Source organism: Somniosus microcephalus, chromosome 18 (assembly GCF_052327205.1).
Source record: "Somniosus microcephalus isolate GS21.2 chromosome 18, FLI_Smic_1.0, whole genome shotgun sequence".
NCBI classification, from domain to species: domain Eukaryota; kingdom Metazoa; phylum Chordata; class Chondrichthyes; order Squaliformes; family Somniosidae; genus Somniosus; species Somniosus microcephalus.
In genome coordinates, this window is record NC_141004.1 from 21,672,877 (window position 1) to 21,698,129 (window position 25,253).

The 25,253-nt window shown below is 43.2% G+C and overlaps 1 protein-coding gene, 1 long non-coding RNA gene and 1 pseudogene across 4 annotated transcripts in view; 1 reads left to right on the plus strand and 2 right to left on the minus strand.

Moving 5' to 3' along the window:
- The window catches only part of LOC147105109 (pepsin A-like), an 84,514-nt pseudogene extending 76,246 nt beyond the window's left edge, over nt 1-8,268 (minus strand). Inside the window, exons 1-4 of the transcript XR_015081680.1 lie at nt 7,889-8,268; nt 6,620-6,785; nt 1,705-1,822; nt 1,473-1,591 (exon numbers count right to left, since the gene is read on the minus strand). The product of XR_015081680.1 is annotated as a pepsin A-like (transcript). The remainder of the gene's footprint in view (nt 1-1,472; nt 1,592-1,704; nt 1,823-6,619; nt 6,786-7,888) is intronic.
- LOC147105112 (uncharacterized) overlaps nt 1-25,253 on the plus strand; it is an 81,782-nt gene that overhangs the window by 16,628 nt on the left and 39,901 nt on the right. The gene's annotated exons all lie outside the window — the stretch shown is intronic.
- The window catches only part of LOC147105113 (fibroblast growth factor receptor substrate 2-like), a 68,091-nt gene continuing 59,147 nt past the window's right edge, over nt 16,310-25,253 (minus strand). For both annotated transcript variants that reach the window (XM_086011189.1, XM_086011190.1), the window contains exon 8: nt 16,310-23,923. In XM_086011189.1, the coding sequence (XP_085867315.1) occupies nt 23,896-23,923 (28 nt within the window). In that variant the 3' untranslated portion in view covers nt 16,310-23,895. The remainder of the gene's footprint in view (nt 23,924-25,253) is intronic.

The window sequence follows — 25,253 nt, forward strand, 5'->3', positions numbered from 1 at the left end:
AGGGCATTAGTGAACCAGATGGGTTTTTACAACAATCCGATAGTTTCATGGTCACCATTACTGATATTAGCTTTTTATTCCAGATTTATTTAACTGAATTTAAATTGCCCAGCTGCCATGGTGGGATTTAGAACTCATGTCTCTGGATCATCAGTACAGGCATTTGGATTACTAGTCCAGTAACATAATGCTAATGTTCCCGTTAATAAATGACTGAACTGCCAGGAGTAGACTGTATCCTGCTTCAGTTTTATGTGGACTTTTTACAGTTTTGGTCAGGCAATGGCCAGCCATGCAGGTCAGTAATACCGTGCATCGCTGGCGTGTGTTGACTAACCCAAACACGAGAAAATGACTGTCATATCATCATTGTAAGAAACAGTGCGCAGTTAATATCTAGGAACCAATCTGCAATGGCTGAGGCTTTCTGTCTCACACCCACCAATACTTTGGCAGATCCAGGCTGGGTGTGAAGCAGAAAGCAACTTGGGGACGCCTTCCGCTGTGTCCCTGACTCCCTGCCAATTCCCGCTGGGGATCTGGTCGAGGGAAAGTGTGCCCGTCCACATGTGGGCCGGCACATGTTAAATACCCATGGGTTTGTGCTCTTTGAACGCTGGGCACAGGTGCCTGGGGTCCAGCATTCAGAAATCAGCAGAGACGGCCCGAGGGCCCAAATTGAAAAGCGAGGAATTACTTATTATCTGTTTCTTCAAAGGCTGGAGAAAGGTATTTGATCATTCGATGATCAAAAAAATTGGAGAAATAGTCATTTCACGGTAGGCCTGGCCCAGTACGTCTCTGCCCCCATTGTGGTATAACCCCCTGGCAAACCTCATATACCCTGGTATAACCCCACCTTCTGCATGTAAACGACCCTGGGGTTACAGGAGCAGGAGTAGGCCATTCGGTTAGAAGTACAGCTGGAATCAGCAGGGCACCTGTAGGATTGTGGAGGTCCCGCCCTGCCAATCAATGAGGCGTGGAAAGCCTTTAGCTGTGACTCAGTTGGTAGCATTCTCACCTCTGAGTCAGAATGTTGTGGGTTCAAGTCTTACTCCAGGGATTTGAGCACAAATTCTAGGCTGACACTTTTGTGCAGTACTGAGGGAGTGCTGCACTGTCGGAGGTGCCGTCTTTCAGATGAGGCATTAAAGCTGAGGCCCCACCTGCCCTCTCAGGTGGACATAAACCTATCCCATGGCACTATTTCGAAGAAGAGCAGGGCCAATATTTATCCCTCAACTAACATCATTAAAAACAGATTACCTGGTCATTATCTCATTGCTGTTTATGGGACCTTGCTGAGCCCAAATTGGTTGCCACGTCTCCTACATTAAAACTGTGACTATATTTCAAAAATACTTCATTGGCTGTAAAGTGCATTGGGAGGTCCTGCGGCCACAGAAGGCATTATATAAATGCAAGGTCAATGACTGGTACCTTTTTGGTCATTACCATATAATACTTACATTCACTGTATCGTATCCAAAATAGCCACTCAAACTACCAGAGCCGTAAGCTACGCTGAAGCTTTGTCTTTTTGTGGTGAATGTTGAGGATTCAGTTGTATTTTATCTGGCATGATTCACTGAAAAGAGAGGAATAAATCATGATCTTTTCCTTAAAGGCTGTGGTGAGTTAGTTGACCATACAATGACAAAATAAACTGGGGAAACAATCACTTGCGTGAGTTATACTTACTACATGTTGGGCTGTTACAGTAGATGGATGGGAGCCAAAGGTTGGATGAACCAGTGTCGAACAGAACTGTGAAACTCTGGGGTGGGGTACCAACAGTAATGGATCCATAGTAGGAGTCCTGGTGCAAGTTTGAAAACGGAAATTAGAATTGATCATTTTTACACTGGGTAACTTTGTCATTAATCAAAAAGGCTAATGGAATGCTGGCCTTTATATCAAGAGGACTAGAATACAAGGGGGTAGAAGTTATGCTGCAGCTATACAAAGCCCTGGTTAGACCACACCTGGAGCACTGTGAGCAGTTCTGGGCACCACACCTTAGGAAGGATATATTGCTCTTGGAGAGAGTGCAGCGTAGGTTTACCAGAATGATACCCAGGCTCCAAGGGTTAAGTTACGAGGAGCGATTACACAAATTAGGGTTGTATTCCCTAGAATTTAGAAGATTAAGGGGTGATCTGATCGAAGTTTTCAAGATAATGGCCCAGAAATTCGGGTCTCCACGGGTGAGTACACTTGGGGTACTCACCCGTAAACCCAATGGAAGTGCCGGTTTTGTGCCTGCACTGCGCATGCGCGGGAAACCGGCACTTCCGTTCCCCTGAAAGAAGGGGTTAAGCAGTGGAACGCGTGCGCAGGAGGGGCAGCGCGTGCACATCGAACTTACGTTTTTTTTGCAGGTTTTCCCGGGAAGGTAAGTCTCCAGAAGTTAGACATGTAAAAAGCAGTCGCAAGGCCTGCTTTTAACAAGGTAAGTGGTGAATTAATAAAAATTAAAACATTTTTTCCACAGGTTTATTATTTTTAAATACTTTAAAGAAAGGTAAGTTTATTTTTAGCCCCGTTAGAAAATTTAAAAAAAATTTTTAATTTAAATTATTGTTTAAAATAGTTATTTCATGTAATGTATAGTTTATTTTAAAAATGTGATTTTTAAAAATTTATTTGAAGATTTAGTGATGTTTTGGGGCTTATAGTATTTATAGGTTTGACCTGTCAAACTTATGAATGGGTATTTCACTGCTACCATTGGCTCTCCATGGCCCACGTGATCCCAGGGGACGCATCGAACTAACTGCGCCCCTGGGATACGCAAGCACTGCGTGCCGGCAGTTGGAGGAGGCCCAGGATCAGAATCCCACGAGGGCCCACAGCTCAACGGCTGGCGCGGTAGGTAAGTGCAGGTCGGGGGTTTGCACCCGCGAGAAGTCCCCGACCCGAATTTCTGGGCCATTAAGCGAAACAGATAGGGTAGGTAGAGAGAAACTATTTCCGCTGGTTGGGGATTCTAGGACTAGGGGACATAGTCTAAAAATGAGAGCCAGACCATTCAGGAGTGAAATTAGGAAACATTTCTTCACACAAAGGGTGGTAGAAGTTTGGAAATCTCTTCCGCAAACGGCAATTGATGCTAGATCAATTGTTAATTTTAAATCGGAGATTGATATCATTTTGTTAACCACAGGTATTAAATGATATGGGGCAAAGTTGGGTATATGGAGTTAGGTCGCAGATCAGCAATAATCTCATTGAATGGCGGAACAGGCTCGAGGGGCTGAACGGCCTCCTCCTGTTCCTATGTTCCTATCAGTAGAGGAGCCCAAAATGTCACAATTTCAATTTATTTTAACGATGATTCATTAAAAGTAGAAGACTCATAGAATCATAACAGCACAGAAGGAGGCCATTCGGCCCATCAAGTCCATGCCGGCTCTCTGCAGAGCAATCCAGTCAGTCCCATTCCCCCGTTCTATCCCCGTAGCCCTGCAAGTTTATTTCCCTCAAGTGCCTATCCAGTCTCCCCTTGAAAACATTGAGCGGGAGAAATCCGGTATCGCCCCGTTTGGGGCGCGATTATCGGCCGGGCACAAAGTTTAACGCCTGCCGCTAATTATCGCCTCCGACTGCAAACTTGGCTTCTATCGCCCTTGGAAGTGATTGGAGCGCTAAATCAGGCAAATCAGAACAAAGAAATGGCTAACCAATAAAATACATACTTTGGTTCTGTCTTCACAAAGGAGGACACAAATAACCTCCCAGAGATGTCGGGAAACATAGGGTCTAATGAGAGGGAGGAACTGAATGAAATCAGTATTTGTAGGGAAATGGTGTTAGGGAAATTGACGGGATTGAAGGCCGATAAATCCCCAGGGCCTGATAATCTACATCCTAGGGTACTTAAGGAAGTGGCCCTAGAAATAATAGATGCATTGCTGGTCAGCTTCCAAAATTCTATAGGCTCTGGAACAGTTCCCATGGATTGAAGGGTAGCTAATGTAACCCCACTATTTAAAAAAGGTGGTAGAGAGAAAACTGGGAATTATAGACCGGTAAGCCTGACATCGGTAGTGGGGAAAATGCTAGAGTCCATTATAAAAGATGTAATAGCAGAGCACTTGGAAAACAGTGACAGGATCGGACAAAGTCAACATGGATTTACAAAAGCTAAATCATGCTTGACTAATCTACTGGAATTTTTTGAGGTTGTAACTGGTAGAATAGATAAGGGAGAATTAGTGGATGTGGTGTATTTGGACTTTCAGAAGGCTTTCGATAAGGTCCCGCATAAGAGATTAGCGTGCAAAGTTAAAGCACATGGGATTGGGGGTAAGGTACTGACTTGGATAGAGAACTGGTTGGCAGACAGGAAGCAAAGAGTTGGAATAAACGGGTCTTTTTCCAAGTGGCAGGCAGTGACTAGTGGGGTACCGCAGGGATCGGTGCTAGGACTCCAGCTATTCACAATACATATTAATGATCTAGATGAGGGAACTATATGTAATATCTCCAAGTTTGCAGACGACACAAAGCTGGGTGGGCATGTGTGCTGTGAGGAGGATGCAGAGAAACTCCAGTATGATTTGGACAGGTTGGGTGATTGGGCAGATGCATGGCAGATGCAGTATAATGTGGATAAATGCGAGGTTATCCACTTTGGTGGCAAAAACAGGAAGGCAGATTATTATCTGAACAACAATAGATTGGGAGAAGGGGAAGTGCAATGAGACTTGGGTGTCCTTGTGCACCAGTCGCTGAAAGTAAGCATGCAGGTGCAGCAGGCGGTTAAGAAGGCAAATGGTATGTTGGCATTCATAGCGAGAGGATTCAAGTACAGGAGCAAGGATGTCTTGCTGCAGTTGTACAGGGCCTTGGTGAGACCACACCTTGCATATTGTGTGCAGTTTTGGTCGCCTTATCTGAAGAAGGATGTTCTTGCCATGGAGAGAGTGCAGCGAAAATTCACCAGACTGATGCCTGGGATGGCAGGAATGACGTATGAGGAGAGATTGGGTCGATTGGGCTTATACTCGCTGGAGTTTAGAAGAATGAGAGGGGATCTCATTGAAACTTATAAAATTCTAACAGGACTAGACAGACTAGATGCAGGAAGGATGTTCCCGATGGCAAAAAAAAGGCAGGAAGCGGTCGCCTTTAAATAGCGCTCCCCCAGTCCCTTCCCGACTGCAAAACGCTCCCCTCAACCTGTCATTGCTAGCGGCAGGCGGAAAGGCAGGGGGCGCCACTCAATATCCGTTCCGGGGCGTTGCACGCTCGACTGACGTCACGATCTGCGGGAGATTGTGGCGGTGGTGTTTAGCGCTGCCGCAAAATGTATGGGCAATTTCACGAGCGGCGCAAACATCGCCGCGCCCAGGCGCTAGTTACTTTGCGCCCTCTTAGGGCGCTAACGGGAGGCGGAAAGCAACCGAACTTTTCCTCGAGTGTCTCTGCTTCCACCACTTCCATCGGCAGCGAGCTCCAGGTCCGCTAGTGTTTAAAAGGAGAATAAATCTGGAAATGAATGCTTGAGGAAAGGTTCAATGATTGGCTTAAATAAAAACAGAAAATGCTGGAAATGCTCAGCAAGTCAGGCAGCATCTGTGGAGAGAGAAACAGAGTTAATGTTTCAGGTCTGACCTTTCGTCAGAACTGGAAATAGTTAGAGATGGAACCGGTTTTAAGCAAGTGCAGAGGCAAGAAAAGGGGGGAGTGGCGGAAAGAACAAAAGGGAAGGTCTGTGATAGGGTGGAAGGCAGGAGAGATTAAATGACAAAAGGGATGACGGTGCACGGCAAAAGGAGATGGCAATGGGACAAGTAAAGAAACAAAAGATGTGTCTAGAGGAGGTGTAAATGGGAATATCAAAATCATCAGCAAAAGCTGCCGTCCGAAAAAAATGGGGGCAGAGGTTATGGTCTGAAATTGTTGAACTCAATGTTGACTCGAGAAGGCTGTAAAGTTCCTAATCGAAAGATGAGGTGCTTGTCCTCGAGCTTCATTGGAACAGTGTACGAGGCTCAGGACAGAGAGGTGGGAGTGGAGCAGAAATTAAAGTGACAGCCCACCACAAGCTCGGGGTCACTTTTGCAGACTGAACGGAGGTGTTCCACAATGTGGTCACCCAATCTGCGTTTGGTCTCCCCAATGTAGAGGAGACTGCATCGTGAGCAGCGAATACAGTATACTAAATTGAAAGAAATACAAGTCAATCGCTGTTTCACCTGGAAGGAGTGTTTGGGGCCCTGGACGATGGGAAGGGCGGAGGTAAAAGGGCAGGTGTTGTATCTCCTACGCTTGGACGGGATGGTGGCGTGGGAACGGGAGGGGGTGTTGGGGGTGATTGAGGAGTGGACCAAGGTATTGCAGAGGGAACGGTTATTAGCTTGTTGCGTTGGGGCATTCCCATGCTCTTCTCCTTAGTAAGTCGGCAGCTACAGAAGGAATTACTCTGAAAACCCAATAGTGAACTGAGAAATGAAAGTGCTGGCAGAGTTTATAATCACCAGCCTGTCTGCTCATTGTACCTGCTGATATGTGAACTGGAAACTCAAACCCAAAGCAGCAGCCCGTTAACCCGGCCTCACTTGACTACATTCCTCTCTCCACTTTTGAGTTGGTTTCCCTTTTTACTTACATCTATGTAATTCAGGAGCGGCTCATTTGCATCCTCCGACTGGTATCCGGGGAAGAGATGGCGGTACTTCAAGGCGGGATCACACCTGTGAGTTTCTAAGAACTGTTTCAGCTCCCCGCGCTCCTTCAGGATCTCGCGCACAGATTTGCATCTGTGCAAAGGCACTCTGAGATGATAAAAACCCATCATCAGCGATCAAATAATTGTGAGTGGAGCAAGCTTTGTTTAAAAATGGAAATCATGAACCGCACTGTCATTCCAAGATTCAACAAGGGTTCAAATCAAAACAGTTCAGGTCCCCATGAGAACTGAGTGGGGAAATGAGGATTTTTCTCAAACTATTAATCTTGATTTATTTCCGGATTTTATGCATAGTGACTTGTTTAGAATCAAAGCGCATTCCTGCAGACTTTATACAAGCTTGTGCTGATCCCCCCAAAAAATCTGTGAATAATGACCTTTTGCCAAACCTTGTGATGGACTCTACACATTTAATCTCTTGGAAGGAAGTTTGCAAAATTTATCCCAGAGTTTCTGTCCCTCCCCACAGTGTACCACGATCCAGCCCAAAAGGGTTCCTTGGCACCGATGGCAATGCCTTAGTCCCAGTAGTACAGGAACCATGGTGTTCCATTAATTATTGCTCATCTCTCCCCAAAGTTATCCCTACAGCCTTCAGTCTCCCTCTTAATTAGATGCTCATCCAACTCTTTTGTTTGAATTATTTAAGTGACACAGCCTGGCTTACTTGGTAGCACTCTGATGAGTCAATCAGAAGGCTGTGGGATCATGAGCCAACACTTTAGTACAGTGCTGAGGGAGTGCTGCATTTCTCAGAGGTGCCTTTTTTGGACGAGACATTAAATTAAGGACCTGCCTGTGTGCTTAGGCGGATCTTCAAGCTGTAATGGGCAGATGACAGGGTTGGTATTCTGGACAGGTGAGATCAAATCGGACGAGGAGCCTTCTTCATCCAAACTGATCTAAGTAACTGTGGGAAATAATTTCCTTCTTGCCTTAAACTTGTTAATTTTATACTCGCATCCTCTAGTTCTACATTGTCATTCATTTTGGCAAGTATGGCAATAATCAACCTTTTTGTCCATCCATACGTGTGACTGCAAATGAAGCTCAGCTATCAGGCAGAATTAACTAGCGCCTCTTTTCCCTTTAAACAAGCATCCCTATTAACAGAATATTCACCTACTAGCATATAATCTGGTGAAAATTTCAAGTGGTACAAAGTTATTCAATTGTTTAATGAATTACTTGTAGAAACACTCAGAGAGCTGGATACAGACCAGGGCAAAGATTAACCACTTCATTCTGTTCCTTGGTGTGGTGTCCCGGAATGCTGGTGCCAACAGAGGTCCACACAATTCCTTGAATTGTGCTGGAGATTGGAGCAGTCTGAGTGCCTTTATACTGGCGAATAAACAGGCGATTTGTTTTTCAACTTCACTAATGAAGGTCATTTTATCTCAAACTATATTGTTCCATTCTTTTTTTAATACAAACAAAGTAACCTTAAAATACTTCAACCTTCGTCAACCTTTCATGGTCAGGAGACTCGCATCTGAAAACAAGCCAACAACGAACCATTCTGATAATAATTGGATTGTTGCAGTAAAATATGTTTTAATATTATAATTAGGAGGGAAACTGAGCTATTCCACTCAGTAAGTAACTGCATGTATTTATATTGTTCACAAAAAGAAAAACTTGCATTTATATAGCGCCATTCACAACCTCAGGACATCCCAAAGCGCTTTACAGCCAATGAAGTACTTCATGAAGTATCGTCACTGTTGTAATGTAGGGAAAGCTGCAGCCAATTTGTGCACAGCAAGCTCCCACAAACGGCAATGAAATATATGACCAGATAATCTGTTTTAGTGATGTTAGTTGAGGGATAAATATTGGCCAGAACACTGCTCTTCTTCAAATAGTGCCTTGGGATCTTTTACGTTCACCTGAGAGGGCAGACGGGGCCTCAAATTTAACATTTCTTCCAAAAGGCAGCACCACTGACAGTGCAGCACTCCCTCAGTACTGCACTGGAGTGTCAGCCTAGATTTTTGGTTTCAAGTCTCTGGAGTGGGGACTTGAACCCACAACCTTCTGATTCAGACGAGGGTACTACCCACTGAACCATGGCTGGCACCTCACAAATCATTATTCCTAAAAGGTTAAATTAACTTTTGTTTACAATTATTTAATAAAACTCCACATATTTAAAATGTTTTACTTATATAGTTATGCAGCTATGCATAAAACAATAAAACCATAAATGTTTACAGCACTGGAGGAGGCCATTCAGCACATTGTGTCTGTATCAGCTCTTTGGTCCAGTAATCCAAAACTAATCACACTGCCCCACTCTCTCGCCATTGCCCTGTATAATCCTCTGTTTCAAATATTTATCCACTTTTCTCTTCAAAGTTGAAATGGTGTCTGCCTCAACCATTCTCTGTGGTAAAGCACTCCAAGCTCCAACAACCCACTGCGTAAAGAAAGTTCGCCAAACCTCTCTACTCATTCCCTCAGAGATGATTTTAAATTGATGACCCCCTTGTCACTCACTCCCCTATTAAATCTCTTCTTCGCCATCTCTGCTCTAGTCTAAATTAGCCCGGTATCTCAAGTCTCTCCTCATAACTATAGCTCCCCTCTCTGGCACCATCTGGGTGAATCTACACTGTACGCTCTTTATGGCTTTTATGTTGTCTGTAGTTGGGTGCTCGAAACTCCACACAGTACTCTAACTGGAGCCTAACAAATATTTTATATGAATTCATGACTAATTCTGTACTCTTATTTATAAAACCCTAAATTCTGTTGGCCTGTTTTATGGGTTTAACTACCTAAACCTGCACTTTGAGGGAATTATGCATTTGAGTCCCACGGTCTTTCTGTTCATCCACACCTTTTGGTGTCTTTCCATTGAGTGCATATCCCCGTCCATGGTTTTTCTGCCAAAGTGCATCATCTCACACTTAGCCACATCTGACACCTGTCTGCCTGTTCCACTAACCTGTCTATGTCTTCTTGAAGTCTTTCACAGACCTCTGTGCTGTTTGCCAAACCCCTTCCTTTTGTGTCACCAAATTTCGACATGGCTGACCACCACCAAGAATGTGTATTCCAGGAACCCTTTAGTTTGCCAAATTCGATGAAGTATTGCCTGCAGCTCCTCAAGCTCAGAAACGTTGAGCTTCAACACAAGCAGTTGGATACACTTGTTGCACGAGTTCAACGCAATTGCACAATGCATCCAGTACCTCCTACATTGCACAGGTTCCACACATTACAAGCTTCCACTGTCCCCTCATATTAAACAAAATTGGTTGCTCCTAAGAATGAAACCAGTGTCATTTAGTGGTTGAACCCCTGACGGGCCGGTGCTGAGATCGCTCTCCCTGTTCGGTCGGCCAGCTCTCACCGCTCGCTCCCGCAACCGGAGCGAGGTGCTCGGCGAGTCGGGCAGAGGCAGCGCAACGCGATGAGCAGCAGCAACAGCAGCCAAGCCGACCCGCTGGAGCACATCGGCCGGCAGCTCCTCAGCGGGAAGGAATTCCGACTGGGAGGAGGGGAGCCGAGCATGGCGGTCAGAGGCCGACCCGTGAAGAGAGAGAAGTAGGCCCCGGAGCGTGGAGCCGGCGACGGTGAAGAGGAGGCCACATTGGAGCATTCACATCCCGACGATGTGTTCGGCAAGTCGGGCAGATGAGCACAGCGCAATGAGCAACAGCAGCAGACTCACGACACGCTGCAGCACGTCGGCCGGCAGCTCCATTTCGGGTAACTCGCAGTCTGGATGGGAGGAGGGGAGCCGGGCATGGTGGCCAGAGCGGGAGAAGCAGGCCACCACACGTGGAGCCGGCAACAGTGAGGAGGAGACCGCGGTGAAGAGGAGGACGGAGCGGCTGAGGGACATCGTGCTCCCACTGCCACGGGAAGCCATTGTATTGACTCTGAACACGGCGCTGTATGTATAGCTGACGCGTCCCTACGGGGAACAAGCATTCCATTGTACTTGTTACATATGGCAAATAAATCTAATCTCAATCTGAATCTGGTGTTTATTTCACTGTATCAGTGAATATTGCAGTACGTAATGCATCATTTACTCCCGCTGAGGTTAAATTCCACTCTCCCTTGGCCTTTCACATGCCCCTGGCCTTATGCAGATCAAGAGTCAAAGTGCCACAGTTTGCATTTGTGTTGTTGGTTCCATCTTTCGGATGAGACTTTAAACCGAGGCCCCGTCTGCTCTCTCAGGTGGACGTAAAAGATCGCATGGCACTATTTCGAAGAGGTGCAGGAGAGTTATCCTCAGTGTCCTGGCCAATATTAATCCCTCAATCAACATCATAAAGCCGTATTAGGGCTCGGCTCTGCCCTCCACCTGTGCTGCCTGCTGCTGTCTTTGTCATTTTTCACCATACTTGGTGTGTTTTTCACCATCTCCATCCTGTTCTTTGCTCCATAATTTTCTACCTCTTCCTGCGCTCTTTTGTCCTTCCATTCACCAGCTGTGTCCTCTGCCTGCTCCACTCCTTTTTTTCCTCCCTTCCCCCAACATTTTCTCCCCTGATTAAATTCAGCCTGGGAACATTGTCCTCCAAGGAGCCCGGCCCTCTGGGGCCCTCAGCAGCCATCTGGCTGCGGTTTAAGAACCAAAAAGACCCGAAAACCTGAAAACAAACCACCAACTTTTTACAAACTCACTCCAACTCCCTACAGCAATCAAGCACCCAACAGCACCTGCTCACTCCTAGCCCCTCGTACCTAGAGAGTGCCAGCACTGAGCCACAGCTGACACTGCAAACGTCAATCTAGAGGCAATAAAACATCATGCGTGCCTATTAAACAGTAAAATTAGAAAAAAATTACAATTACATTTTATTTAAAAGATTTCTATCGATACTCCCCAAAAATTCAGAAAATTATATTTGGAATGGTATTTTTTATGCTTCAAAATTTGGAGTCTCCATTGTTGAGGTTTTTATTGGTCTACAAGTCCAGCCTAGCACTTTACACAGGCTGCATGAGAAGACTCAAAAATAGCCATTGTAAATTAAAGTGCCACAGATACAATGTCTATCTGCAGCAACAACAAAAAACACAATGATTAACTAGTCATAAGAGTTATAACAGCACAGAAGGAGGCCATTTGACCCATCAAGTCCGTGCTGGCTCTCTGTAGAGCAAGCCAGTCAGTCCCATTCCCCTACTCTATCCCCGTAGCACTGCAAGTTTATCTCCCTCAAGTGCCTATCCAGTCTCCCCTTGAAAACATTGAGTGTCTCTGCTTCCACCACTGCCATCGGCAGTAAGTTCCAGGTCCTCACCACTTGCTGCATAAAAAAGTTTTTCTTCACATCCCCCCCTGTATCTCTTGCCTAAAACCTTAAATCTGTGTCCCCTAGTCCTTGTACCATCAACTAGTGGGAACAGCCTTTCCCCGTCTAGCCTATCCAAACCCGTCATAATCTAGGTGAGGCTTTGTTATTGATTGGAACAATACCAGACCACTGTGTGATAACCAATTCACACAAACGAGGCTGATAATCAGTGGAAAACAGATAAGTCAGGGTGATACGTTTTGATAAACTCTTCATATTTACTGTATTCAGATAACAAGCAGTTTGACTTTACAGGGGTTTCGCATCTATATTTTTCAAAATGACAATTTGCACCAAATTATAACCGGGCTCATGTTCCTGGAGAACTGTAAACTAGGTTTACCAACTGAATGGGTAAAAGCTCCAGGACATGAGTCGAATCAACCAGCATTCCAACAACTGAAGGAGAAAACTGAAGTTTGGTTGGCAAAAAAATGAGTAAAGTGGTTTGAACTGTACATCATTAAATGTGTTGCAAGAAGTTCCCATTTGCAATATGTTGTGGACAGATTGAAGACATTCAGCTTTAAAACTGAAAATACCCAAGAGATTTTCATTAGCAGCGCAGGTGAATCTTTATGGGCTGTATGGACCAGCAAAGAGTGCTGCAAGAGTTGAGAGAGATTTAACGGTGAATCCTCACCGCTCGACCAGTTTGCCCGTGCTGCTTATTTACCCAACCTCATCGGGTTTATGAGCCAACAAACTTCGAAAGAACTGGTCAATGAAGAGTCATCAACAATACAAGGTCTGGCAACGTTATATAGCATTATAAACTGAAATAGAGGATGGCTAAAGCTGATGAATCAGTAAAGACACAAAGGACAGAGGTTAACGCTGAATTTCAAAGTTCAATAAACCAAGCAAGCAACAACAGAAAATCCAAGCTGCAGGAAAAGCGAAAAATTTAAAATTCTACATTAAAGGGGTGATAAATACCCAAGATCATAATGGTAATATTTAAAGGGAAGTATAAAAGTGAGGGAAGAGGTAAAGGGAAATATGAATATCCTCAAGAATAAGGTTGAAATAAAGAAACCATATACAGGAAACTTTGGTTTATCCGGAGGTTAACTGTCCGGAATGCTCGAGCCACCGGCAAAAATCAGGAGTTGGTTCCTTAGGTTTTCTTTTCTTTTCGTTGCTTTTTTTTCCCACCAGTCAGGCTCTGCAAGGTCTCGCTGAAGCAGTTGCTAAGCTACAGAGACGCTTGCAAGGTACGGCCGACTGTTTAGAAGCTGTTGCTAAGCAACAGGGTTTGTTGCCAGATACGGAGCTCAAAATCTCCGTATGTTTCAACATTAGCGCTGGTTTGTCCGGCAGTTTTGATGGGACGGCAACAGCTCGGCCCCGTTGGTGCCGGATAGCACAAAGTTTCCTGTAGCAGAGATATAGTAGACAAGGGAGCAAGTGGTGGAGGAGGAGGAAGGTGTGTGTGTGTGTGTGTGTGTGTCAAATATAACCGTGAGGAGCACCGCAGACAGTTTGCTGCCAAGTTAAAAGTAGATTGGCTGAGATCAGAGGGTCTGCATCAACACTAGAAACTTTACACAACTTTCTTAGCTGAACCTGGCAGTGCAGCGAGTATAATAGGAAGCAACATTGTAGTGAAAATCTTTGGTAGGTTATAGGACTGTATTTATGGTTTGATGAGGCAGCCAGTAACAAGAATGTAGAGATTCATGTAAACCTACATTTAAAAAGTGGAGCTGTGCCCCTGCTAAAAGCCACCTCCTTCCTAAGACAGCAAAAGCCGATACACATGAGTATAAAGTGTAAAGTGAAGGAGCTATGGGGAAAGGTTTGGGAAACTTAAGCTTTACTCTACAAAGAAGGCAGTTAAGGGGACCTCACTGAAGTACAGCATATAAAACATTAATTATAATTACTTCCAAGTACACTAAGAAAGTAGGGCTAGGCAAAGTTAGTGAAAAGTACATTTAAAATTACTGTCAAGAAAAACTCTTTACTCAGACTGAATTTACAGGTACTAAAGGGAATGTAGCTGCAAGGACTGAGAAAGTAAAGAATCGTGGTAAATGGATGTTTTTTGCATTAGCAGGAAATCGGTAGCAATGTCCCCATGGGATCTGTGCTCTCTTGTATTCCATTTATATAAAATGCTAATCTAGAGACACAAGAGAATATGAAAGTGGACCGATGATGCCAAATTAAAAGGACAAATCCTGAGGAAAAAAGTAGGCCATTGAAGAAGGACCCATCATCAGAATGGGCAGATAAACGGCAGATGCAGAGAAACGGAAAATAGTACATTTTGGGAAAAAGAATTAAAGGAATTAGCAAGATTCTTTAGCCGAGTGGAGGGACAGATTGATCTAGGGGAGCAGATACATAGATCCTTAAAGGTGAACTACAGGTAGAAAAGGCAATGGGATTCAGAGTTTTATACTTGGGGGATTGGAATATAAAAGCAAGGAACTGATGTTGAACTTGTACAAGGCATTGGTTAGGCCAAGTTTGAATATTATGTGCAGTTCTGTGCACCACATTACAGGAAGAAAATTTGAGCCATGTAAATGGTAGATTCATTAGAACGACACCTGTAATGAGAGCTTATGGTTCCGAAGAGTTACTTTTGAAAAATTTCAGTTAAGACAGAGGTGGTTAACGGAGGTTTTAAAATTACAAAAAGTTTGAGAGAGTAAACAGTGAAAGATTGTTACTGATTTGCCAATCGGTGGAAAGGGGTACAGATTCAGGATTAACATTGGAGAACTCAGGGGGAGGTTAGAATTTATTTTACGTGAACATAGAATGCATTAGCACAAGTGACTACTAAAAGCAGGGGTTATATCATTTAAAGGGAATTAGACAAGTATATGAAAAGGAATAATAAAAAGGTATAGGAAAGGTTCAGGAAAATTGGATTAGAGTAGCTTCAATTAAAGGGCTAGGACCAAGAGACAATGAACCAAATAGCCTCCCTCCGTGCTGTAATTTCAATGAAATATTTGGTATGATCAACCAAGCAAAGGCAAAAAAATGGGGAGGGGGGGAACGAAGGGGTTATTCAAAATGTTGCATGTTATGTTGGGAGAGTCAATGTATCAGAGGGATTGGCTTCAATGGCCTCTTGTCATACCTGACCTTTATGTTACTAGATGAAGCATCCCATGGAGATCATTGCAGGTTGGGATAGGGAGGAGGATTAAAAAGTCGTTCCTCTTAACCTACTCACCATTAGTCAACCAGTAACCCATGTCCATTGTGGCTTATTTTGAAGCAGGAAGAGTTTTTTGTTATTGGGGGAGGGGTTGGGGTTGGGGACAGAGATGGATTATGGTAGAATCACTATCACTTTTTCAGCTATAAGCAAGAGCTAGAACTAGCTTGACATTGACTTTTGACCATATATGGATATTTGATGTGTTACTCCGGTCTGATTCATCTGGTATAATGAATTCACAATTGCCACCCTTAGCACATGAGCAAGATAATATCTGTATTTCCCATCTATCCAATATATACAGTTAAAACCATATAAACTTTTAAATGGAATGTATTTCTCTGCCTCTGAGCTATGTTTCTCTGGACCCCCCCCCCCCCCCCCCCCCCGTGGAGTCTTCTCTCTCTGCATCTAACTGGTCCTGTAAGTTTAGTGGAATCTTTTCAGTCCTCGGATGGCTCAGCAAGTTGAGACAGCGAGGAGTTGATCCACACATACCCAAAAGACCCCAGGATCTACCCCTGTGCGGTTGCGAGTGAACTGCTCTCAAAGGCTCGGGTAGTGGCGACACAATCCCTCAGGGTTCCCAATCTTCATCAACGGCTGCTGCAAGAACACATGTATGGATGCCAGTTGAGGAAGGGATCGGATTCAGCCGAGATACTTCTCTTCCCCTTCCCTCCCACGCTCCATGAATTGTATCCCTGCAAGGAGTCAGGACTGGAGGGAGGGTGAAAATTTAACTTGTTACTGATAGTGGATTAGCCTCGCCTCCTTCTGGTATACCCTTGTCTTCCACATTACAACACTACAGAAGCACTTCATCAGCTGTGAAGTACCATGGGAGGTCCTGAGCTTGTGAAATGTGCTATATAAATGTATGCGCTTCTTTCAGTCACCGATAAGACAGAAGGAGCACTGCTAAACCCTGGCATCAGAAACAGCTAAGTGGGCCCTGAATGAAAGCCAAATACATACAGAGCAGTGGGTCTGCCAAGCGAGGGGGCGAGGGAGATTCCCTACAAGTACCATTGAGTTAAGTGCTCACTTTTTAATCTCATTCTTTAACTGTGTTTAAAGAAAACATTAAAACAGTTTCTTTTAGTCCATTTCTTTATTCTATATGCCATTGTTGAAGGCCAATAAAGTATGATACAGCATTGCTCTTACAACATTTAATCGTTATATTTCATACATTTCCATACAGCATATAAACAAAGTATGAAATGGTGCTAGTTTGAACATAACATTTGCAGTACAGTATAATACAATGCTTTTATAAACATAACCCGATTTCCATAAAACAGAAACATCCAACTTAATTGTTCATCCCTCATGGGGATCTTTTATTAGTGTAGTCACTTTAATAAAGTCATAAATATTCAGGATCAGACTACAATTACTTTGACTGAAATTACAATACAATTATTCTGCTTAAGCGTACCTACAGTTTACCCAAGGAAAACTAGGCCATTAATTGCATTTAACCCTTCCTTATCCACAAGGGTACAAACGGCACCTTTTTGTGAGTGATGAAGATGTTGCTGATTAATAAGAGCTGAGGCTCAATTTAAACTGGACTTTACCTTTATTAAATAGAGTGAATAATACCTTTAAGATACAGCATCAATCACTTTAGCATGAGCAGTTTTCACAATGCTGCTATAGTGCAGAGGTTACCAGTATTTTAGATAAAAGATGTGCAAAATCTACAGAAAAAAAATACAACTTGACTGAATTATAAATGGTTGCAATCCAACCATATTATTAACTTTACCTGTGGGCCCTACTTTATCAGTCAGGCAGCTCTCGACAATCAGTACCACGGTCCTTTATGAATTCATGAAGTGGGTTTAAACACGTCATGGATCGGAAAGGGTTAAAATCAGCAGAGTTTATAAACTCATGGACATCACGGCTAATGAAAGGAGATAATCACAGAATTTACAGATGCCACTACAGTTCCCAACACATGTAAAAAAGCAATTTGTAGATGGGTGTGAAATATAGACTGCTGATTTAGGGTAGTTCGGTTCATCTGGTGGCAGACACAAGCCAATGGAACCACAGGATTAACAGGGGCAATGGGATGTTAATTTACATCACACCTTTGCAGGAAAATATGCCATATGTGCAAAGCAGAGACTTGGGAATGTAAATGTCACAAAAATTAAGATAATGATTTCAACAAAGCAGATCTACAAAACCTGGTCGCATGCAAAAAAGTTGAAAATGATCAGGTACCGGGGCTATCTCAGGATGCTAATACAGTTAAGTCACATTCCTACTAGCTGTAGACGAGGAAAAATAAATCCAGTTGTACAGTTGAATATAATTTTCCTTCAATCAGGGGCACATATGCAGTTGTGCCAGGACCACCTGTTTGAGTAAAAATGTAAATTCTGACTGATTGCTGAGGTGCAAGCCTGGAAAATGTACTCCCTCCCCACCAAAAAAATCCTACTTTAACAATGCATCAAATGTGCTCCCTGCATAGGAAACAATCCAGTTCCAGAGACTTTTTTCTTGCATATAATTATTTTTCAAATGGCTACAGTTCAGCTCAGTTAACAGTTTGTTTCTACATTTCTTTGGGTGCAATGAGTCCTGTGTACATTCAGAAAATTCTGTGATTACCTTCTTCTGTACCTTGGAGAAGCTCACAGAAGCAGACATATACAGCAGCGTCCAAGGACATCTACGTACCTACGTGCAGCGCACAAGAAACTTCTACAAAACTGCCAGCTGATCAGCACATGCAGAGAAATGAAGTACCGTAAGACGGTGATGATCATGGCCTGAAACCTGCTCGGAGTATTTATTCATGAAACTTTACACAATACTTGACGGGAAAGCTCCCGCTGAAATTTAAAAGTAACTGTACAACGAAATCTGCACAATTGCGTTTGAGACTACAGGCATCTAAATGTCACCATCAGGTCGACAGTGGCATTTTCAAATCAAATCATACGTAGCCCCTACAAAGTACACTGAAATTACCCGACTTAAATACTTTCATTAAAGTCCCAGTACTTTTGTAAAACATACATGTTCAGTGTGTATTGGTCATCAGTGCTGAAGAATGAAACCACTTTCCACTTTTGCCTCCACGACAATACTAACGATTCAAGGCCAAGTACCTACTTTCATGAAGATTTTGGCCCCTACGGCAGATATGTAACTAGAAGGAAAGGGAGAAAAGTGTAGCCGAACACAACAGCATTTAAAATTCTTGGTTCCATCTAAACATCTTACTAGCATAGTGATAAGGCACTTGCTTCTCACCTCTCCATTTTACAGATTAAGTCAGGCAAAGCCTTACATTCCAAACATACTTGTAATATTTGAATCTTGGCATTGGTAGCATCCCACCTTCTAATATACCCGCTCCACCCCAACACAAAAAAAACAAAACACTCATTAAACTATTTAGAAAACAGAGACCTGCTACCAGCCAATCCATATGGCAACTTAGGCACTTGAGCTGTAAAAGAATCTTCAGTGCTAATCTGTAAACATAACTTTAATCAGCTGTCCCAGTGACTGATCAGAGGCCAGTTTTCTTTTTTTTTTTAAATGGGTGGGGGGGGTGGAGGAAGTGGCCTTCTAAAGGATTTAATAGAGAGAACTTTATAAATGTAAAATAAAAATGCTTAGCACGTAGTACCTCACCCAGAGAACTCACAGGACACATCATGGCCAGTGTTTTAAGGCTAAAGTCACACATATGAAGCTATAATTAATGTAGAGCTGGCCAGGCCAGGTTAACAAGAGGAGATGCAAAGATGCTTGGCTTTTATCCTTAATGTCCACCGGTTGATGTTGACCTGCATGGTTTTGGATTGCAGGGAGCTGGTGGGAAACCCTGAATAGAAATCCAGACAGCACAATAATCTCTTCAATAACATCTGCTCTTGGCCTGAGAGTGTTGTAAATGATCTGTTGCTCTAGCAGTGTAACAGTGGACAGAGTGCAATCCCAGTCTCAACTAGCAATTGGGCTTGATACCCATCAGCAGGTTAGAGCAAGACATGGCTGCAGTGCAGTCCAAAGCATCGCTCTCTCAGCCCTAGGCATGTGGATTCAAATCCCACTCGAAGAGAACAAGATCTCCTTCACGTGCCAGCAGTTTAAGGTCACAAATTAAAGAAATTCTGACCAGTCTTAATCCAGTTTCCAGAGTCGAGTCCGTAGCTCAAAATCAACCCTAATTTGGCACTGATTAGAAAGTTTCTAAGACAAACCAAGGCAGACTGTCACAGAGCCCGAATTGGTGCAGTTCAGGTGCATCCAGGACTTGAACGCCATCTTCATTTTCAGATTTGTTGCGAGCCACGCCTGATCCAGGAGTGCAAAAGAGGGCAGAAAGTGGGAAAGCAGTTGCATTCTTTAGCTCTGTTGAACCTCACCCTGATTAGTACACATAGATATAGAAGGTAATACTGTGAAGCCATTTATTTGGCAGACTGAAGTTTAAAAGTTGTGCACAGAACTGGTGTAGTTCAAATTCAGTTCAAAGGACAAAATCCCTCACAGCAGTGGACAATAGAGATGATCCTGGAAATGAAGATACAGATAACAAAGGCCACATATACTTGTTGAGTGGAAGTCATCTTAATCCAGTTGAGAAACTGAAAATTGCCAACTGCACCCACCATCAGAAAAAAGTAAATGCAATTTGGCAACTCTTAGCTTTCAAAACACATACCGAACACATTTTCAAAGCTGCAATATATTCTCACCAATATCTGTTCAAACATAATATGAAAATAAGTTAAATGCACATATCTGTACTTGTATATCACTGACTAAACAATTAAAATAGGTCAATTGCTACCAAGCCCCAATTATTAAACATAACTTTTTAATCTCAAATTGCATAGAACAGAATCAATTGTAAATTCCTAAAATATGATGATACTTTAGCTCCATCTAGTGGGATGGTGGGGTAGACACTAATTTCTGATTCACAGTTTACTCGCTCTTGGCAACTTGTTTTGCTCCCGCCAATTCTCCTTCCTTAAAAAGGTATGGACTCCTTTAAGGGGTACAATTCTATGAGCAACACTTTCCCCTCCAGCAGCTGGCTCACATGGTCATTATTCAGGTGTGAGATTAGTCGACAGGCTAATTCACCATGAGGGACAGAGGATAGTCACAGCCGAGTCCCAACCTGTCCTCAGACCTCCACACATGCACATCTCCAGCAGGGGTCACTGGATAGCAACGAAGTGCAGGAACATTGGCCGCTTTTATGCCCCCCCCCCGCTAACCCAGCGGCACTGAGGCCAACTCTACCGCTAACCCCGGCTGGAATCAGCTAACAGACCTCAGATTTGAACCAAGGTGATCTCTGGTCTGTACGTACCAGCCACTCACTGCATAAACTCAGTTACTGGAGGAGCCAAGCGTGTACGCTCTGTTTTCTCCAGCCCCACCATTTTGAAGTTATTTTATTATTTTCTCACTCAAAAAATCTCGCACAATTGGCGATTTAACTGTTAAACTGGCAACGTGTGAGCGAAGCACTGAAGTGATTCCCACTCTGACTGTCCTCATCCTGCTTAGGAAAATTAGGAAATTTAGTAAACTAAATTAACTCGCACAGCCAACCAGGTTTAGGGATGAAAGAGTGCGGTGTGGAAATTCCACTTTCAGCCCAAATCTCAGTCAACTTCTGCTGTTTCTACAATGTGCACACTACTTCCTGTACTAGATAAAGGCACCATTTACAAGTAAAAATGTGACAATTGGACAACAGAAAACAGCTCAGTAATATTTCACTGTCAATTCCTCCTGATAAGTGGAGCCTTTTAACTATAGAAGTATATTAATTAAACAGAAGAATAAACTGAAGTGCAGACCCATCAGTGTCACATCACCATGGTAACTGTAAATTTGAGGGGGGGGGGGCGGTGGTGTTAAAAGGAATTGAGCAAAGCCTTTTGTATCTGAATAATGAATGTAATTAGCCCCAGGAATGCCAGATGAATTAATTACATTTTGCAGTATCACAATAGCCAGCATCTCAGAGATTTTTCAAACAAAGTTAAGGTGTTTTCAAATATATAAAGAAAGACTTGTGATACAAGACTTTGATAGTTGATGGGAGACATTAAAGCATCAAACTCAAATCCTTAATGATTTTAAGTGCCTGAATTGCCTTTTTTATTTTAAAAAATGAACATCTTTAGGAGATGCCGTTCATATCCGGATAATTTTCTTTCTTTTTCATTGACAATCCACACCCCCGCCAACTTGTTCCCAACAAACTCAAAACATGGATAATACACTGCAGCTTTGAAAATCGTATCGGGAAAGTCAGACAAAAGCACAAATGTCAGGCAATGTGATCATTTGCAGAAAGTTATTACAATATTTGCATTCCCACAGCCCTCAGCAGAAATGCTAATGGTCAAACACTTTTGTATTCACATTGTCGCATTAAATGGTGAAGTACAAGCTGAAAAGGGAATTATGGTGTTTTTGTTTAAGTACAGCCCAAGTACAAGATACAAATAAGTAATTATCTTTAAAGTTCCAACAATCGGAAGGAGCGAGCAAGTCTCAGTGTAAACAAAGGCACCAGACAGACTGGATTTTGTTAAACACTATCATCTTATGTCATGCATGGAGGGTTGGCACTTTTTTTGGCACATTTTATAATGTTTTATAACCCTGAAAATGTCAAGAGCCAATTGCAGAATGAGAAATAACAGAGTTAAGGATGTTTAATATAAATTGCAGAGAGTCAGTTCGATGAATGATCGCTCTTTTGATGGCAAATGAATTCCTACATTCTGCATAAGAGAATCGTATATACTTTCAAAATATATGGTGCTCACATCCGCAACCCCTTATGTAACAGAGTAACTCAAAAGGACTGAAAATTTGGGGTCTTTTCCTTTCTTATTCACAGTACATAAACTGGAAACTTGGAGAAGAGCTGAAACATACAAGATATACTGAGCGGGATTGACAGGGTAGAAGCTGAGAGGTTGTTCCCCCTGGCTGGAGAGTCCAGAACTAGGGGTCACAGCCTCAGGATAAGGGGTCAGCCATTTAAGACCGAGATGAGGAGGAATTTCTTCACTGAGGGTTGTGAATCTTTGGAATTCTCTACCCCAGAGGGCTGTGAATGCTCAGTCGTTGAGTATATTCAAGGCCGAGATCGACAGATTTTTGGACTCTGCGGGAATCAAGGGATATGGGGAGCGGGCGGGAAAGTGGAGTTGAGGTTGAAGATCAGCCATGATCTTACTGAATGGTGAAACAGCCGCGAGGGGCCGTATGGCCTATTCCTGCTCCTAATGCTTATGTTCTTATGTGTCAGTACTACTTCTACAGTAGAAATTACTGCAACATAATTATTTGCCCACCTCAAATTTCAACTGTCAGTTTAGATCACTGTCGCTCATCTGAGGAAACAGGTTTAAGCAATTATTTTAACCACCAGACGGCATCATTTTCATATAAGTCCTACCGCCTTTTAATCTAACTTGTCTTGCCAATTCTTTTCTGCCAGTTTTATCATTCCTCACTTTCTCTCCCAACCCCCCCAGTGGTGTTGAGTCCTTGTTGGGGGTGAGCAAGTTTGCAGGCACCAGTCCCCTTCTAGTACTGCGGCAAAATGACCACTGTTCATGTGCGAGAACTCAGCAAGTTTCAGCAAGCGGTTCCGCCTTGCACGAGAGTGGGGGGGGGGGGGGGGGGTGGGTGGAGAGAGAGGAGGACATTCAAGCCAGAAGTCTCCCCGCATCTAAAATCCAGATGCACACCCTTCCTGCAGGAGTCAGGATACAGCAGTTCGGAGAGGCACTTCTGGCTTTGTTCATCCCCTCCCTAGCCAAGTAGTGCTGAGGACAACTGTACTGGCCCAACTACCGTCACCACCGAGATCAGCTAACAACCATTGGATTCAACCATTAACTTTCCTATCAGGCACGGCTTAGGTACCCACTAGATAAACTTACGAGGTCCTGAGGGAGCACAAATCATTAATTTGTGCTATGTTGATTTTGTCAATATGGACATACCAGAATCCCTGTCTAGTCAAACTTCAATTTAATTTCTGTTGATAACTTAAGCAAAAGCATTTGAATGAGCAGACCATCTTTGGAATTTGTAGCAAACATCCTTAACGTCTCTGACAGTTGTTACTCTGAGCTAATCTGTGTAGTTTTTACATCTTTCGCTACACGATGCACAGCAAAACGATGTGGGCTTGATGCATAGTAATGACCATCACCAAACACCTTAAACAGCCTCCTGACTTTTAGATCAAAGAGACAGTGTCTGTTTTCATGGGCCTGCACACAGTCTATTTCAAAAAACATTAAAAAGGACGCACGTCAATAAAAAGAAAAATTGTTTTATAAAAGCATGGAAATTCACTAAAAGCGCATGATCCTATTTCTTTTTAAAAAGTAGCAGCCCATCAAAATGACTATTTCTGCACCAAGCTCGTTACCTTTAACAAAGGTTCACTGCAGGAATGTGGTAATAATTTAAAGCTGTTCTGAAATGTATGTGTATGCAGGGCCTTTTAGACGGAGACTGTCCCTTTAAAAAAGGCAAAGTTTTACTGAAAGAAGAAAATGTAGACGATAATGTACCATATTTGACACTTCAGAAGTAGAACATTTTCTAGGAATTCATTATTTTTTTAATGGCAATTATGGCTAGCAGTGGGTCCCAACAAATGAAGAGCTGTAACAAAACATAGAAGAAAGATTAAAACATGCATGAACATGGATGTTTGACCTATTCCATTGAAATAGCATACAATATCTGACTGGGAGTAAAACTGTCTTTCACCTTTACTTTCTCTGCAACATCGCATCTTGTACAGTACAACACTCCACAGAGTGTGCAAGAACACGTCAAGCCCCAAAGAAAAATCACTAGATAAAAATGCTTACCTGACACTTTAAACACCTCCTAAAAAAATGAATGGAAATATAAAATACACAGAATGGGTTTTGAAATATGAATGGCTGATTCAAGTCCATTCTTCAGATGAAGTTTTGAAAAGGGTTCGGACTCCCGATTGCTGTGTGATGAACCTTGCTGGAAAGGACTGTATCGGTTGAGCTTTGACTCCCCAGCCCCTCCTCCACAGGTAACAGCTGTAAACACTTCCCGTCAAAGGCCACGTAAGAATGGCCAGTTGGGTGAAGTATCTATAGAACCTATATCCCAGGACAAATCACCGCCTTCAAGAGGGGGGTAGAAAATAAAAAAGATCAACCTAGTACTGCCAATGTTCCCTCTAATTTGCTGTGGGGTCACATGCGTGGTATCTTTTCCAGGGAACAGCTGGTGAGCGGCTGGAGCAGGACCTCCTGATCACTGCGTGGCTGCACAGCTTCGAGGGAACGTTGAGTACGGACACTTTTAAGCTAAATGTATCCTAAATTAGTGACGACTATTTTCCCCCCACAATTGTAATGCAATAAGCTTGGCAGCTGGAGAAGGTAAATACAAATTTTTTTTTCACATTTTGTTTAAATCCCCAAAAAGACTCAACAAGGAAGAACCGTATAGTTTTAAAACCAAACTTCTTCTGCAGATCTGCCCCATTATAACTCAAATTAAATGACCTGCTTCAGGTCCCCCTGATGGCTCAGTGGGTAAATTCATCCCACGGTGCATTGCTAAGCCATACAAAGCAGAAATAAACACAGATAATGTTAGCGATACAGCCAGTAACCGGAAAAACAGGTCAGGCTATTGAGCTGTCCACGCCTGAAAGTCAGGGGCGGATTAAGGTACAGCTTTACAGGGCTATGCCCTGGGGACCCTGTCAAATATTGCGACACCCCCCCCCCCCCCCCCCCCCACAAAGTAAATACTGGGTGTTCGGTAAAATGATGCAGTTTCATTTAAGCTTAGCATATTGTCATATAAATCGCTTTATTATTAACGGTATGTAAACATTCTATGGACTTGTTCCTTCATGCATTTTTTTTACAGATGTGTATTTTAATGGATTGGGGGGGGGGGGGGGGGGGGCGATTATGCGGGCGTGGGTGCCCAG